The sequence below is a fragment of the Camelus bactrianus genome, chromosome 21 (genome assembly GCF_048773025.1).
Source record: "Camelus bactrianus isolate YW-2024 breed Bactrian camel chromosome 21, ASM4877302v1, whole genome shotgun sequence".
NCBI classification, from domain to species: Eukaryota; Metazoa; Chordata; class Mammalia; order Artiodactyla; family Camelidae; genus Camelus; species Camelus bactrianus.
In genome coordinates this window covers 7,463,407-7,478,328 of record NC_133559.1, presented here as the reverse complement: position 1 = coordinate 7,478,328, position 14,922 = coordinate 7,463,407, and the positions used below count along the sequence as shown (strand labels likewise).

At 46.2% G+C, this 14,922-nt stretch overlaps 1 protein-coding gene across 4 annotated transcripts in view; it reads left to right on the top strand.

Annotated features, from left to right (window-relative positions):
- The window catches only part of KCNN3 (potassium calcium-activated channel subfamily N member 3), a 153,291-nt gene extending 139,541 nt beyond the window's left edge, over positions 1-13,750 (top strand). For 3 of the 4 annotated variants that reach the window (XM_074349497.1, XM_074349500.1, XM_074349499.1), the window contains exon 8: positions 5,330-5,814. In XM_074349497.1, coding sequence (XP_074205598.1) covers positions 5,330-5,626 — 297 coding nt within the window. In that variant the 3' untranslated portion in view covers positions 5,627-5,814. The other variant, XM_074349498.1, reaches the window with a different exon arrangement.
- The last annotated feature ends 1,172 nt before the right edge of the window (positions 13,751-14,922 follow it).

Below are 14,922 nucleotides of genomic sequence, written 5' to 3'. Positions count from 1 at the left end.
GTCACACCGAGGAAGGTCCTTCCGGTTTGCCGTTATAATTGGAAGTTCATTTTTCTGCATCCTCCAGTCCTTACAACTCAGCTTTCCCGGCCCCAAATGGGTGGTGGGGGTGGTAGGTGCATTTCTTTATTTCTCATGAAGATGCCAAAAAAGAGAACCCTCCTTTGAGGGCCTCACTGTCATTCTGCATTTTGGAACCAAACTGCCTTAAATACTGTAAAGCAATTCACCCCTCCTGCAAATCTCCGGAGCAAAAGAACCAAAGCCTGCGCTGTTGGCTGAGCTGTGTGGAGGCACCGCTGAAGAGGGGGCCTCCCCTCCTCAGCCCCTCTTCCCTAGCGCCTCTTGATAGAAATCATCTATCAAGTGCGCAGCCCAGGGCCAGGCTGGCAGAACATTCCAGCAGATGTCAGTTAGCATCGTGGAACCCGCTCCCTGGGTAAGCAAGAGAAACTCCCTCAGGCAAATTAAGCCCCCTTTGAGAAGAGGGTACAATCAGAGAAATTGCCAGTTGTTGGGTGACACGCATGTGCCTTGTTCAATTCAGGGATCAAGCCAGAGAAAGGCCCCCCCAGGCCGGGGAGGGCTTCAATCAGGGAGTACGTGGCTAGGAAGGGCGGGGAGAAGCCCACAGGTCTGTGTGCCTTTGGAGGGGGCGCTGAGGCAGAGTGCAGGGCTCCTGGGAGCCTGGGGGAGGGGGGTGTGTGAATGGAGAGCCCAAGTGCAGGAGGGAACCCCCTGGGTCTTGGGTACGTTGGTTAACACTCTTGGTATTAGAAACAGGTTTAAAGATGGAGGCGTTTGCTATAAGGATACCAGGAGTCTCATTCCAGGCAGAACCTTAAGGCAGGCACGTGGTCAGCCTTAGGAAGGAACCAACCAGAACTGGACCTCACCCCAGGAAGTATTCGCTCACCCTCTCTTTTCTCTCCTGTTTGAGTACCTGCTTCAGCTCTTTCTCTCCCTCCTCTCCTGACAACTTCCTATGCCTCCTGTCTCCATGGCAGACCAGGGCAGGCCCCTACCCAGAGAGGACATGCTCGAGTCTAGCCACAGGCAAAGACAAATCGGCCTCCTATTGGTCTTAGTTCTAATCCTCAGAAGGGATGAGATGACTGGTCAGTTTGGGTCACTTGTGCACCCTTGGACCAATCAGCTGTGGCCAGGAGGAGGGTCATGTAGGGAAAGCTGGGGACCCGAGCCGGGAGATGCAGGAATGCCCCAACAAGCCCTAAGATATTCCTTTTACAAGTTGCCATGTTTCCTGCCTCCCCTCTCACCTGGCAGGACTCGCTGTGGCTGTGCTCTCCTGGAAATAGCAGGTAAACTGGACTTTCAAGCCTGGATTTCTTCAGTGCCAGCTTTGCCTCTCACAGAGATGGGGCTCCATGCAGCGCAGGCTGGGCAAGGGGAGAAAGTCCATGAATTGGAAAGAGGCTCATGTGAATTGGGTGGGGAACTAAACCATCATAGCCTGGGAGCGAGTTACCTGGAGAGAAAGGGAGTGGAGGAGAGGGTCACAGGAAGGCTCCTGCAGGGCTGCAGGGGGATGGGGGTGGGACCTGCCAGGAGGGCGAGCTCTCACATCCATCTAGTCTTAGTCTATCTTCCTGGGAGGCACAGCCAAGGTCCTGGCAGCAGCCTGGCATCATTCACGTTGGTCCACACTCCCCCTGACATCCCGTCTCCAGGCAACAGAATGGGGGAGACATAATAATGCCATGTTCGCTCCTTTTTTGTTCTGTGTTTTGTCCTCCCAGCTCACCACCTTCCAGCCCTGCCCTTTGGTCCTCTCTAGATGAAGAGAAAGGCGTGTGGCCTCCACATACCACTGGCTCTATTGAAGAGCTCTCTCATAGGGTGGCAGAGCTGGGGGCTCGGATGCTTTATGTGCTAGCTTCAGTTTCTCCCATTGAAATGTAAAAATAATGCTTCACATCTGAGGTGCAACTGATCAAATGAGATGATCGCCATGAAAATGCTTTGTGAACTCTAACGGTTTTGCACGTGGTAGTTCTGATTAGGAATAGACATGAGGAAACCAAGATCTAAAGGAGCAAAGAGACCCTCCCAAGGTGGGGTTGTTGGCCAGCCACAGCACAGAAGCCAAGACCCAGGGGCCCGGACTTAGTTCAGGGTGCCCTGCGATCAAATAGTTTTGTGGTCTGTACATTCCAGGAAGAGCGTGCGCCTTGAGGAGCTTCTGTGAATGTTAATTAATGAAGGAAGCACTTCCACGTCTAGAGTCATCCTCGCCTCCCTGGCATCCACAATAAAATCCTGATCTTGCAACGGCAGAGCTGCCCAGTCCGCCTCCGTGATGGCTCCTTTTGGGGCTTCAGCCAATATTCTCTGGGGCATGTCACTAGCTGGGGAAGTATCACTACATTTTTCAATCTCCCTTTCCCCATCTCCTCTCTGGCTTCTCGCGTTTTGCCACCTCCCTTCACTTTTTTTCTCTTTCACCTCTTTTCCCACTCCCTTCGCCCCTGCAGGCACCAGTGGTTTCTGCATCTTCCTGGAGTAACTTGAAATTTCAGCTGAAATAGGATCAGGGTGTCACTAGCAGATGACCAGAGCCACAGGGCCTAGAGGTGGAGAGTGGGGTGGGGGGCAGTACAGAGCAACCACCAGCCGGATTCCCTGCCGTTGCAGCCACAGAAACACCCAAGGGCTCGAAGTGTCCTATGAATCTTGCTCCCAAGTCTGATGTCATTTGTTAATTTGCAGGAAGAAATGTGGCTGTCACATAGACAAGGATTCTACAGACTAACCCTGGAAGCCAAATTATAATCAGAAAGTTGCCTGATAAGAGTAGAGTCAGGGGCAGGTGATGGGGATAGCTCAGTGGTAGAGAGCATACTTAGCATGTACAAGGTCCAGGGTTCAATCCCCAGTACCTCCACCGAGAGTAGCGTCAGAACCATGGGACTCAACTATATTGAGGGCATCGCAGCCTGCTGGATGGTACTGGTTGGGACAAAAATGATTTCGTTCCAATTAAATGAATTGAATTTGAGGGATATTTAGACATAGGGTGGGCAGGATTTGGTACTGGCGAGCTGTGAGGGCTGGGGGACCAGATGACGCCCAGGTTTCTAGTTGGGACAGCTTGAATGAATGGCAGTGCCTGGAGACAGGGCGCGCTCCCAAGCGCAGATCCGGGAAGGAAAGTGGTGCACTTGGCATGAGCTCCCTTTGTTTAGTGTTGCTCTGACCTGGTTTTATGATTTAACTCTCAGAAGACAAGTTTATTTTATTACTTTAAAGTTTTATCGTATTTGCAGTTCCCTGGAGGTACCCCATGTTTGCTCCCCTGCTCTCACGACCTCCTTCCGCGTTCATTCACAAAAGCTTACTGAGCACCTGCTCTCCAGAGGCAGGCCCTGGGCTGGGCCCCCTGGGGAGTCTTCTGTCCTTTCCTCAAGCCACTCAGCTCTTGGTGGTAAACACTGAGAAACCTTCTAGGTACATGGAAATAATATGTGGTGCCAAAGGTCTTTCCCCATCAGTTAAACTCCTACCTTGGGCAAAGGATGGCAGGGATGGTGGTTTTCCCCTGTGTCAGCACTTTATTCATTCATTAGTTCTATCGACATCTTTTAGTGCCAATCACGTGTGACAGGCCCCCTTACTAGGCATGTTTATGTACCTTTGTCCATCCAGAAATGTTAGCTGAGCATCTCCTATGTGCCAGATACTGTTTCAACACATCAGTGAAACAACAGCAAAAGGTATCTGCCCTGCAGTAGACGACAGACAACAATAAGCCAAAGAAATAGCAAATTAGCTACTGTATTAGAACACGGCATGAAGAAAAGAAAAAGGTTGAGCAGGGTTAGTGGGATCAGGAATGGAGCTGTGGACAAGGAGCAGTGTTATCAAGGGCATGGGGGCAGCTTCATTGAGAAGGTGATTTTTAAGGGGAGGCTTAGTGGAGGCGAGGCTGTCAGCCATGGGATGGGTAGGGGGCGAGCACTGGGGACAGGGCGGGCCCATGGGACACTGGGAGACAGCACAGAGCACAGGAGGTTTCCTGGGGGGCACGTCAGGGAGTGAGGGAACCAGAATGTGGCAGAGGAAGAGTCTGAAGTGTGATACAATCAACAAAGGCCTCTGCTGAGTCACAGGTGCTCTGAAGGTAGACTGGCCCGTAGGGATGTCCCAGACGGAGACAGCGTCCCTCCCCTTTGACCAGGCAGTGTAGGGGCAGTAACCTCAGCGAGGTAGCTCCCTTTCACTGGAGCCCGTGCCTGAGTGAGTTATGTCGTACATCATACATTCTGGCTACTGTGTTGAAAATGGGTTGGGGGTCGCGGGATAGTTTCATGACTATGTATAGTTAATTAACTCCTATTTTATAAGGAAACCAAGGTTCAGAGAGGTGAAGGAGCCTGAGGGAAGGCACATTATTAGTGTGAGCTGAAGACACATGCTTGACCCCTGACCTACCAATTATAAGTCTACTGCGCTGTCCACTCCCCACCACAGTGCCACCTCCTTAATCAGTGGGTTCCACTGACGTCGGACCCGAGAGGTTGGGCGTCGTAAGAACATGAAGACACTTTAGACACTCGCTCTACTTAAGAAGAAAGTGCTGCTGCTTTTCCATTCTACATAATTTCTAATATATTTTTATAAGTAATGTGCATTATTTTTGTAATAAGAAAACAATAGCAAACACACACACACACGAAAACGCTGTGTCGTTCAAGCCTCCATGTCTCCAAGAAAGTAAACCGCTTCTCCGTCCTTGGCCAGATCAGACACAGCCGGTGTGGAAGTTGGTGCCGTTGTAATTTGGGGTTGGTTGGTTTGTTTTATTGAAGCATAGTCAGTTTACAATGCTGTGTGAATTTCTGGCGTACAGCATCATATTTCAGTTATATTCATACATATACTCCTTTTCATATTCTTTTTCATTATTTGTTACTACAAGATATTCAATATAGTTCCCTGTGCTGTTCAGTAGAAACTTGTTTATCTATTTTATACATAGTAGTTAGTATCTGCAAATCTTGAACTCCCAATTTATCCCTTCCCACCCCCTTTGCCACCTGGTAACCATAAGTTTGTTTTCTGTGTCTGAGTCTGTTTCTGTTTTGTAGATCAGTTCATTTGTGTCATTTTTTAAGATTCCACTTGTAAGGAATATCATATGGTATTTTTCTTTCTCTGTCTGACTTACTTCACTTAGGATGACAACCTCCAGGTCCATCCATGTTGCTGGTCCAGTTGTGATTTGGAGAATGTTTCTTTTTACCCATGGCGGATTCTTCTGTGATGATCTGTCATCTCCTGTCTCTCATCTCTCTGTCTCTCCAAACAGATGCAAAACGTCATGTATGACTTAATCACAGAACTCAATGATCGGAGCGAAGATCTGGAGAAACAGATTGGCAGCCTGGAGTCGAAGCTGGAGCATCTCACCGCCAGCTTCAATTCCCTGCCCCTGCTCATCGCGGACACTCTGCGCCAGCAGCAGCAGCAGCTCCTGTCTGCCCTCATGGAGGCCCGGGGCGTCAGCGTGGCGGTGGGCACCACCCACACCCCACTCTCCGACAGCCCGATCGGGGTCAGCTCCACCTCCTTCCCGACCCCGTACACAAGTTCAAGCAGTTGCTAAATAAAACTCCCCACTCCAGAAGCATTACCCATAGGTCTTAAGATGCAAATCAACTCTCTCCTGGTCACTTGGCCATCAAGGAACATTCAGACCAGGGAACATAAAGAAGAAAGACCGAGCTAATTAACTAACTCATGTTCATTCAGCGTGCTTGGTTTGATATGCCTTGAAACCAGAAATCTAATCTCTGTTTAGGTGCCTCTACTTGGGAGCAGGAAGAGGAGATGACAGGAAGCGACGCCTCTGGCAGGGCCCTTGCTGCAGAGTTGGTGGAGAACAGAAATCCACGTTCAATCTCAGGTCTTCACGTTGGGGGGGTGGGGGGTCAGATGCACTGAAGTAGCGACAGTGAAGCCAACCCAGAGGAGGGTCCCTCGGAGGGAGGGTGTAGAATCCGGCTTGGGGGGATGGGTCCTCACCACAGGGTCCTGCAGCCCACGTCTCTTCTTTCCTTTCGTCTAAGGAGGCCCCTGGATGACAAAAGTAAAAGAGAGCTGCCCACATCTTGCCAAAACAGACATTCTTTCCTCCCATCCTTACACAGTTGTAAAACTCAATTTAGACCGAAAGAAAAATAGACAAATAAGAAGCCAGACTTTCCATCCAATATTAATACCCATATAAACCCTTGTGTTTGCAAGCGTGTGCGCACACACACACACAACACACACACATCCCATATTCAACCCAGGTCTTTTCTTGTTTGCAATTGACCCTAATAAAGAGGGACCTGGTACCTTACCCTGCTCGCAGTAGGCACCCTCTAAATGTTCATTAAGTTGGTCTGAATCTGGATGTGGGTGCCCTCAGTTCAGGTAGCTTGCCAGTGGTGGCCACATTCGCAGAGTCACTAAAGATGACCCTTCAAACATGTCCCTTCAAACGCAAAACAGGGTACCTCGTCCTGGATACGCACCATGCTTGCTCTGAGATGAATGACAAGACCAAATTGTTGGCATTCTGGAGAGATAAGCAGCTTTCTAAAAATAACAGCTTCTGCAGAGTTTTCATCTTATGTCCAAACAAGCTGGGTTCCAGAGGAGCGTGTGATCGGGTGGATGTACGCGAGGGAAGGGGAACAGCATCTGTGCACGTGCGTGCACACCTGTACGAACAGGTGCGACCCCATGACGCCTGCGCGAATAGTGTTGTCTGAGGGTTTGCTCATTTGTGATATTTACCCAGCGACAGGTTTCCAGCCCCAGATGTTAGGGGTGCAAAGAGGTCAAGTGCTTCACCTGAGAGCTGGGAGGAGACATGATGGTGAGTGACCCAGGTGGTCCCTTCTACCTGCCCTAAAACCACTTCAAAGTGAAGGGTTATGAGGATAAAGGGAGCCCTTAAGGAGCCTTGTGGGTAAGGTAAGGTGACACGGATGCGTCAGTAGCCTGTTCCTACTGTGCCACGTTAATCTTGGTGCACAAACGACTCTAATTACATCTCAAATTCCAAGAGACTTCAGAAACCTCCAGATCTGGTGTAGCGAGTGACAGGCACGGAGAGGACAGGGGATGGGGATGCAAAATGTTCTCCTCGCTCCATCATCTAACCATGCGGAACGTTTGTGATGCCAAACCCCCCCGCTATCCATCACTTTTCTCATTCTGAGGTCTCTGACTCCTGCTCGTGTGGAGTTAAATGATGCTGTAGGGAGCATTTCATCTGTTTACGGTAAAACGGAAGGCGGTCGTTTGCGGATGGTTGTCCTGTCGGGTTTCACTTTGCACAGGATGTCGCCGCCTTTCCAAAGGTGGCATCTAGCTGTGGAGACGTCTCTTCTGCAGCCCTGGACCTGGTCTTCTAAGGACAAGGGGACCAGACAGCAGAAGGTAGACGACTCTAGAAAGGTCACTCTTTCCAGATGTGGTTTCTTGCTAAACTTCTTCTTTTATCTATTTTTATAGCTGTTGATATTCCCTTAATGGCCTCATTTTTATCTTGATAACTCCTTTGAGGACTTTCCTTGGTTGTTTTGCATACCACAGATGCCACACTTGCTGCTGGCTTTTTTATTTGTTTGTTTCTTCTTTTGACTATTGATTATCTGAAAGATCCCTCTCCTTTTTTATGTCCAAGAAGGGTGCTCGTGTTTTCAGTGACAGCTGAACATATAAGCAGACGAAATAACCGTGCAGTTTCTCTGTGGCCTTAGTTCATTTCACAGTGTGAAGAGCACTGACAGGTCAGCCTGAGCTTGCCAGTCCTGATCCTTTAAACGACAGCCATCAAGTCTTAATTCCTAGTCACCCTTCCCATTCTGCTTTAACCCTGCGATGTGTGTGTGTGTGTGGTTGTGTGTGTGTGTGCACGTGCACGCATATAAGGGTTTCATCTGAATTTCAAACAAATGCCATGAGAGATTCCACTGCCACTCCTCCTGCCCAAAAGTGTGCACAGACTGTCACTGACCCATTGTCGTCTGTGGGTGATTCTGCTTTAAGCCACTGCTCATGCTGTATCCTTAGGTAAATCCTGATGCCTGGCACTAGCAAAGGGAGTGACTGGACTTACATCCAGTAGCAGTAGCCACGGGCATCCTGGACACACATGGGCATTTGTAGCATGACTGGACCTATTGGTAGTGCAATAGCTACGTATGGTTTTTATCTTTGGCAAAAGAATACTTACTCTTCCAAAAAAAAAAAAAAAAAGCAAGTGAATCTGCATGTTGATCCTACAATGGTAAATGGGAGGCTGCATCTCTGTACTAGTATTTCAGCTTTCTGTGGGGAGGTTATGCATCCTCCTGCAAGTACAATCAACCCTTGATGACTTAGGTATCGATTATCCAGGGTGTAGCTCACCCAGGTTTCCTTCCCACAGCCTGTCTTTTGGCTAATTCCACTGCACCTCAGCATTGCCGTCAGATGGGCAAAGGGGGCAGGTGGATTCTCACGCCATGCCTTCTTGTACCTTATTTTCAAGTTTGGTGGTGGAGAAGGTTTAATCATCTTCTCAAGAATTGGCTATATGGACAAACTATTAATTATGGTAACCTCACTCCAATACTGAACTGATGGAGTTCTGCCCACTTCTGGAAGGCTGACCCAGCGGCAAAGCTCCTACTGTCACCCTTCTGATAACTCAATAACAGGTAAAAGTACTCTAATATTCCCTAAACTATCTAGACACTTGAATTAAAAATACAGAGCCACCCCCTCATCGCTTAAGCCATATTATAGCGCCATGTACTGTAAAGTCAGGGATGTACTGTGACACATTAAGACCACTAATCTCAGTGGAATTTCAGGACATAGCATCAGTTGGCAAATTATATCAGACTAGGGGCCCCCTCCTCCTTAGATTGAAGTCCAAATAAAAAGCTGCATCTTTGGATCAAAGGCCACATATGCGTGATTGTCATCAATAAATTGCCATAAAGTGTCTATGAACTGCTCTCACCATTCTCGTAACGTAACTTCATGACACCACATCTCTGGAAACGCTTAATACAATCCAAAACAACAGGCAGGGTGAGGCCCGGAGTCACCACTGACTTCTGACCTCAGCAGGTCCCAGCGGTGTAACAGCGGTCTCGTCGGGGACGAGACGTGGAAGATGTCCGTGCAGGCTCTGAAGTGCTGAGTGCGTGCGAGCTGTCGTTATTCATTAAAGGTCAAGAAGGAATGGCATTGAAAAAAAATAATGATTTTAATGTATTTGAAGATTTCCCCCTTAGATTTTTAATAATTTCCTGGTGAAAAAATAATGACGGAGAAGAAGAAAAGTAGAGACAAAGAATCAGAATAAATAAGACTCTAACACTGAATCCACATGTTTGGCCAATGAATATAACCACCTCATACCTCAATTTCTCTATACTTCAAATGAAAGTAAGAGTTAATGTTCGTAAGTACAGAGTATTCAGTAGATTTAAAAATGGAGTCACTCTTGTTGTCAGCAGCAGCCCAGACCAGCTCTGTCTAGTCCACACTTTAATGTTGCCTCTGAATGTAGTCAAATGTTACCAAAAAGTAATTATTACCTATCAACCAGTTAGTGACATTAGCAGGGAGAAACATGGGCTTAGCACATATTCCCAGGACCTCTCTCCTCCTTCAGGGTGTACCTCAACATTACAGTGCACCCCAGATTAAGAATCAGTGTTTCATTCAGAACAAATGGTGTTACTAACCATCACAGTATCACAACTGAGACACTATGAAGTCATTGCACTACCAGTAGGTTACTGCTCTTTTAAAGATTCTGCTTTTAAATCCTAAAATACGTCCCCGGTCCTACACGGTCCTTCTACTTCCCTGGGTATTGCTTAGAAGCAGATGAAGGCTCTGTCAGTGGTCATTTCGCTGTCCCTATTGACTCTGTGGCATTAGGTTTCAGTACCTTAGACAGCTATCTGGTGGTTTCCTGTTAGGCGGGAACAGCCCCTTCCCCTCCCTACCCTGCAGTCAGTTGGCTTAATGACACCCTGGACAGTATCCCTTCCTTGTCTGCCACGGCCAAAGTAAACATTGTGGGAATGGGATCATTGATACCACTACGAAAGGAGTGCTACAGGGATAGCAATATTAACTGCCTGCTTCTGGTAGTAGAATAGAAATGAGTGCTCTTCGTTCCGAAAGCTTGTGCCAGGCTGCATGACTAGAAATTAACACTAAACTCCTGTCAGACACGTAATATGTAGATTTTTACTAAAATAGACCGAAGCTTATTAAGAAGTACTCAGTGCAATGGTATATAAATATATACAGATAGAGAAAAAAATAACTGTGATCTCTTTTTCTTACACCATTACTGGAAACGCCCAAACATGAACTGGAGTTCCCTCTGAACAAAACCATTATCAAATCTTCAACATATGACCTCCAAACCTAGGTGCCAAGTGCCCTGCCACAGTTGTTTACACACCTGAGAAATGAGTTCTGGAAGCTGTACTCTTGGGCCTGGACTGTGTGTTGAAACAAACAAAAGAGACGTTGTGACCAACCAAGCTGATGGAGGAAAAGCACAAAATCCAAAACCAACCTGTAGTTTGGATCCCAAAGAGATGCTGAATTTATAGCCAAAAAGAAAAAAACATATATATATATATATATATATATATATATATATATATATATATATATATATATATATATATATATATTTAGAGAGAGAGACAAATCAAGTATCAGTCTGATCGGAACAGCCAACATCCAAGTCCACAGAAGAAGGACAGTGAATGAACAACATTCTCTAACTGTGTCATGTTGTCTCAGTTTTTGAATCTCAACCAGGACTGATCCACCTTCATCAGACACACTTTTTAATGGCGCAACAACTCAGTTTTGGCCCCAGACTCTCCATTCCACAATGACCAGAAGAGAACAACAAAAGAGAGCAACAGGATGTTAACGGAGGAAACATTTTCATGGTGAACTCAGAAACTGATGTGTTTATATTCAGAATCAGATGAGCTTCAATATGAATTTGCATCTTGCCTCTGTACTGCTTGCTATTTTTTAACGATAGGAGAAAGCATAACAGTTTATTTTAAATATGAAATATATTGCTATATTATAAAATATATTGTAACTTTCAATTAACATTTTGTATCCAACTAGTCTTTAGCAGGTCCAGTGTCAACCTGCTCTCCCAACGACTGTTTCTGAGTACAAATCACTGTTAGTGATTGCCTGACACCCAGACCAAGGGTCCCTAGCCGTTAGAACTGCCATATTCTAATTCTCTGAGACCTGACTATTAGCGACAAAACAACATTATTCCCAGCTTAGAAGAATAATCCTACCCTAAATTCTATCAAGCCATTTCCAAAGAGATTTTAAAAGCCATCACTCCTCTAGCAGCTGTGCAAAGCCAGTTTAATAAAAGTGCAGGCTCTTTCTATATAAATGCCAAGACCCTATTACATAAATGATGTCAGTCTCAAACTCAGCCAACCAGTTTTTCCTTTGGCAATGTCAGAACTGGGCATAAGGAAGAGTCCTGTTCTCCTGTGACACAACAGACTCGTCCTTCTAGGCATTGGAAGTTTCTCTGTGTCCGAGCATAGCCGGGACTGGAATTCCATTTACATGGGGCCCAGTGAGAGCCCAGTTTGTAGATGCGCTTTTCCGAGTCGGCGCTGCCCTACAGGGAGCAAGGTTTCCACATGCTTATCCACAACTCGGAGCACAGCTCCTAAGGGAAGGAGGGGAGGAGGCAGGACACGCAGGACCCAGCAAAGAGCTGGGCTTCCTTTTCTGCGAGTTTACTCTAGCTGGGAGGAAAGAGCGAGTTTCAATCAAGATGTTTTCCTTTATTGGCAAACTTGTGGAAAATTCTCTCCTTGGGCAATGATGATATTCATGCCTCCTCTGAGACATGTAGAATTTTTCACTTCCCTCCTTTGACCAAGGGACTATTTCTAGATGAAAACAGGATGTGTTTGGTTACAGAACAAAGGTTTTCCAAGGATCAGTGGGTCTCCTCCCAAAACGGACCCTCACTTGTTATCACTTTGGTGTAATATTGTACAGGTGCAAACCAAGTAGCATCAGGGTAGAGTCAACTGAGTGTGCGCATCTCTTCCCTCTGCAGTCTCTGAAAGGTCACACAGATACACCGCTAGTGCAAAACAGCAGGTTTTCTCCTGGGGAAACAGCTGGAATCCTCACAAACTTCCATTTATCTGAGCTTACATATAGATGAGGCTGGGGCTTCAATGATATTATTCACGCCATTCAAAAGAGAAATTTCTCAACGCCCAGCTTCAGTCTTGCATAGCTGGGACTTAAGTTGAACACACATTTTATTTTTATTGAGCTAAATTCTCTCGGTCTCCGTTCTGCCCCTTAGTTACATGTTAGCCTGAGCTCCATTAAAGCCATCAGAACTCCAGGGCATCTGTTTTTAGCAAGTTACTCACTCACTGGGTAATGGAAATTAGTTTATTCTCAATTTTATAACTGACTGATGAATGTACTGGTGGTAATTGATTTGTCTCTCAATACTTTTCCACTACTAAATAGAACTGTGTCTTTTGTCTTTTCCTTCTAGCCTTTCCCAGGCCAAGGCTTTTACACTTGTAGAGAGTGTTCTGATTTTTCTACTCAAAGTTGTTCTTCAATCTAGAATCAAGGAACTCAATACAAATTCCTGACTTGGGGAAAGCAGATCTCTTGACAGTAATTCAGGTGTAAGCTATATGCTAACCCTTGCCGGTCAAAGTGTGGTACGTGGACCGGCGACATAGGCATCACCTGGGAACTTGTTAGAACTCAGGCCCCATGCCAGCCCTGCTTAATCAAATTGGGTGTCTTAACAAGATCCCCAAGTGATCTGCATATATATATACACAAATGCTGAGAAGTGCTGGCCTCACCACATGCCAATGGTAACCAACATCATTAATGATCAAAAATTAAACCATTTCTTCCCTGACCCTCACTTACAGAAGTATTTGATGAAGTAGAGGTCCCGTGCAATCATAAGAATTAAAAACAAATGCATCTTCAAATTCCTCTTGAGGTCATAGAGCTTGGGTGGTGTACAAAAGAAGCAGTCTTTTTCTAGTCTCATTTTTAAAAGCACTCACTTCATAGCCTTGAGCCACCTCAAAGCACCTTTTTAAGTTTTTCATTTTAGTGTATGCTAGCAGGGCCATCAGAATAGCAGGTGGCTTCTCAGGGCAGGTCCCCCAGAAGGCCATCCGGGTCACAGCCCAGGGTAGTGCAGAAATGGCTGCACCTCTGTTCCTTCCTTGAGAAACTCGGCAGTCCAGCAGTGGGAATTCTCCTCCCCAGAGGAAACTAGCAAAAGAAGTTAGTTTAACCATCTAGCAACATTCCTAATCTATTTTTAAACCAAGTCTCTTGTTCATTACACCAACCAGACCCTCCAAGGTAAACAAGGAAATATGTGAATTGTGATGTTGGCGCCATAAATCGATATGTACCCAGAAACAGTTACGTTCTGAATTAATGGCTTTAACCTGTTCATTGTAAAAAGTGCCTTGGACTTCAGTCTAAAGAGGTCAGTATAAATATATATGTGTGTGTGTGTGTGTGTGACATACGTAGGCATATTTATACGTACATAGGTGCACACACATATACCTGCACATTCATATATAATATATACATATATATAAACGCTTCATAATATATCATATTGCTATTCGCAGCTCCATTTCTTTTGTCTGGTCCTATGTTTATTTGTTTAGTGAGAACTTTACATAGAGAGGTTCTATTCAGGACATCGATGTATTTTTTTGTTTGTTTTTTACTTTTTATTAAAAAGGTAAAGGATATTAAAAAAAAAAAAAAAAGTCAAGTGCCTAAAGGTTTTTTTGTTTTTCTTTTTTAATGGAGGTGCTGGGGATTGAACCCAGGACCTTGTGCATGCTAAGCATGTGCTCTGCCACTGAGCTATACCCTCCCCCCCAGTACCTGAAGGTTTTGAATGAAATTGTGGTAAACTTTCTCAGGTTACCAAAGAGGAAATTAAATTTTCCTTTGGGAAACATTTTTCTGTTTCAGCCACTTTGTTTTCCCTCTGCAGGAGTGCAGAAGAGTGGTTAAAGTGATTTTGTAATTTCCTTGTAATCCATTTTAATAGCAAACATTTTGTTCGGCCTAGTGCCCAGTGCTCATCACACAGCAGCCTCAGAAGGGCCTGGTCCTCATGTCCTATGCAGGGTTTTGTTGGCATCAGGCCGACTAACTTGCAGGGGACAGGGCTTAGATTGGTTGAACTATTGCTTCCTTTCAGTAACACACACAGAAAGACAAGTGGGAAGTTCTCTCCCTGGGCCAGGTGGGAACCTGTCTTAGAAGGCTGGCTGAGGGGCCCCAGTGAACTTTCTAGAGCCCCTGTGCCCGGCCTTTCTACAGTAACACAATGGCCTGTACCAATCAGTCTCGCTACCTTAGCCTAAGCTCTTCTCTTTCTACCGTGTGATAGCTTGTGAAGCACCAGCCTTTCTGGTTAGAAGCCCCCAGAGCTGCCAGGGGGAGTCACCAGGTTTCCATGGCTCTACTCATGAGCTCCAAGGAGCATTTTACTTTTTCAAATCAACTACATCTTCTCTCCTGCTCCCTATCCAAGTGGCAACACCCTCATGACAGCCAGAGCCAGGCCAGAGAGGTCATGCCCTTCACGGGGTCAATCAGAAGGGACATTGCAAAATATCAGAGGGGACCAGAAAGACAACAGGTCTCTCCAGCTGTCCCCACAGCTGCAGCCACATGTGTGGAACCATCACTAAGAAGGCTTGGCAGCCAGGGGATGGGAAATCAAGGTCCCCAAATGGAAACCCCCATACCCTTACTTTCCTCCTTCTGAATTTTTCTGTA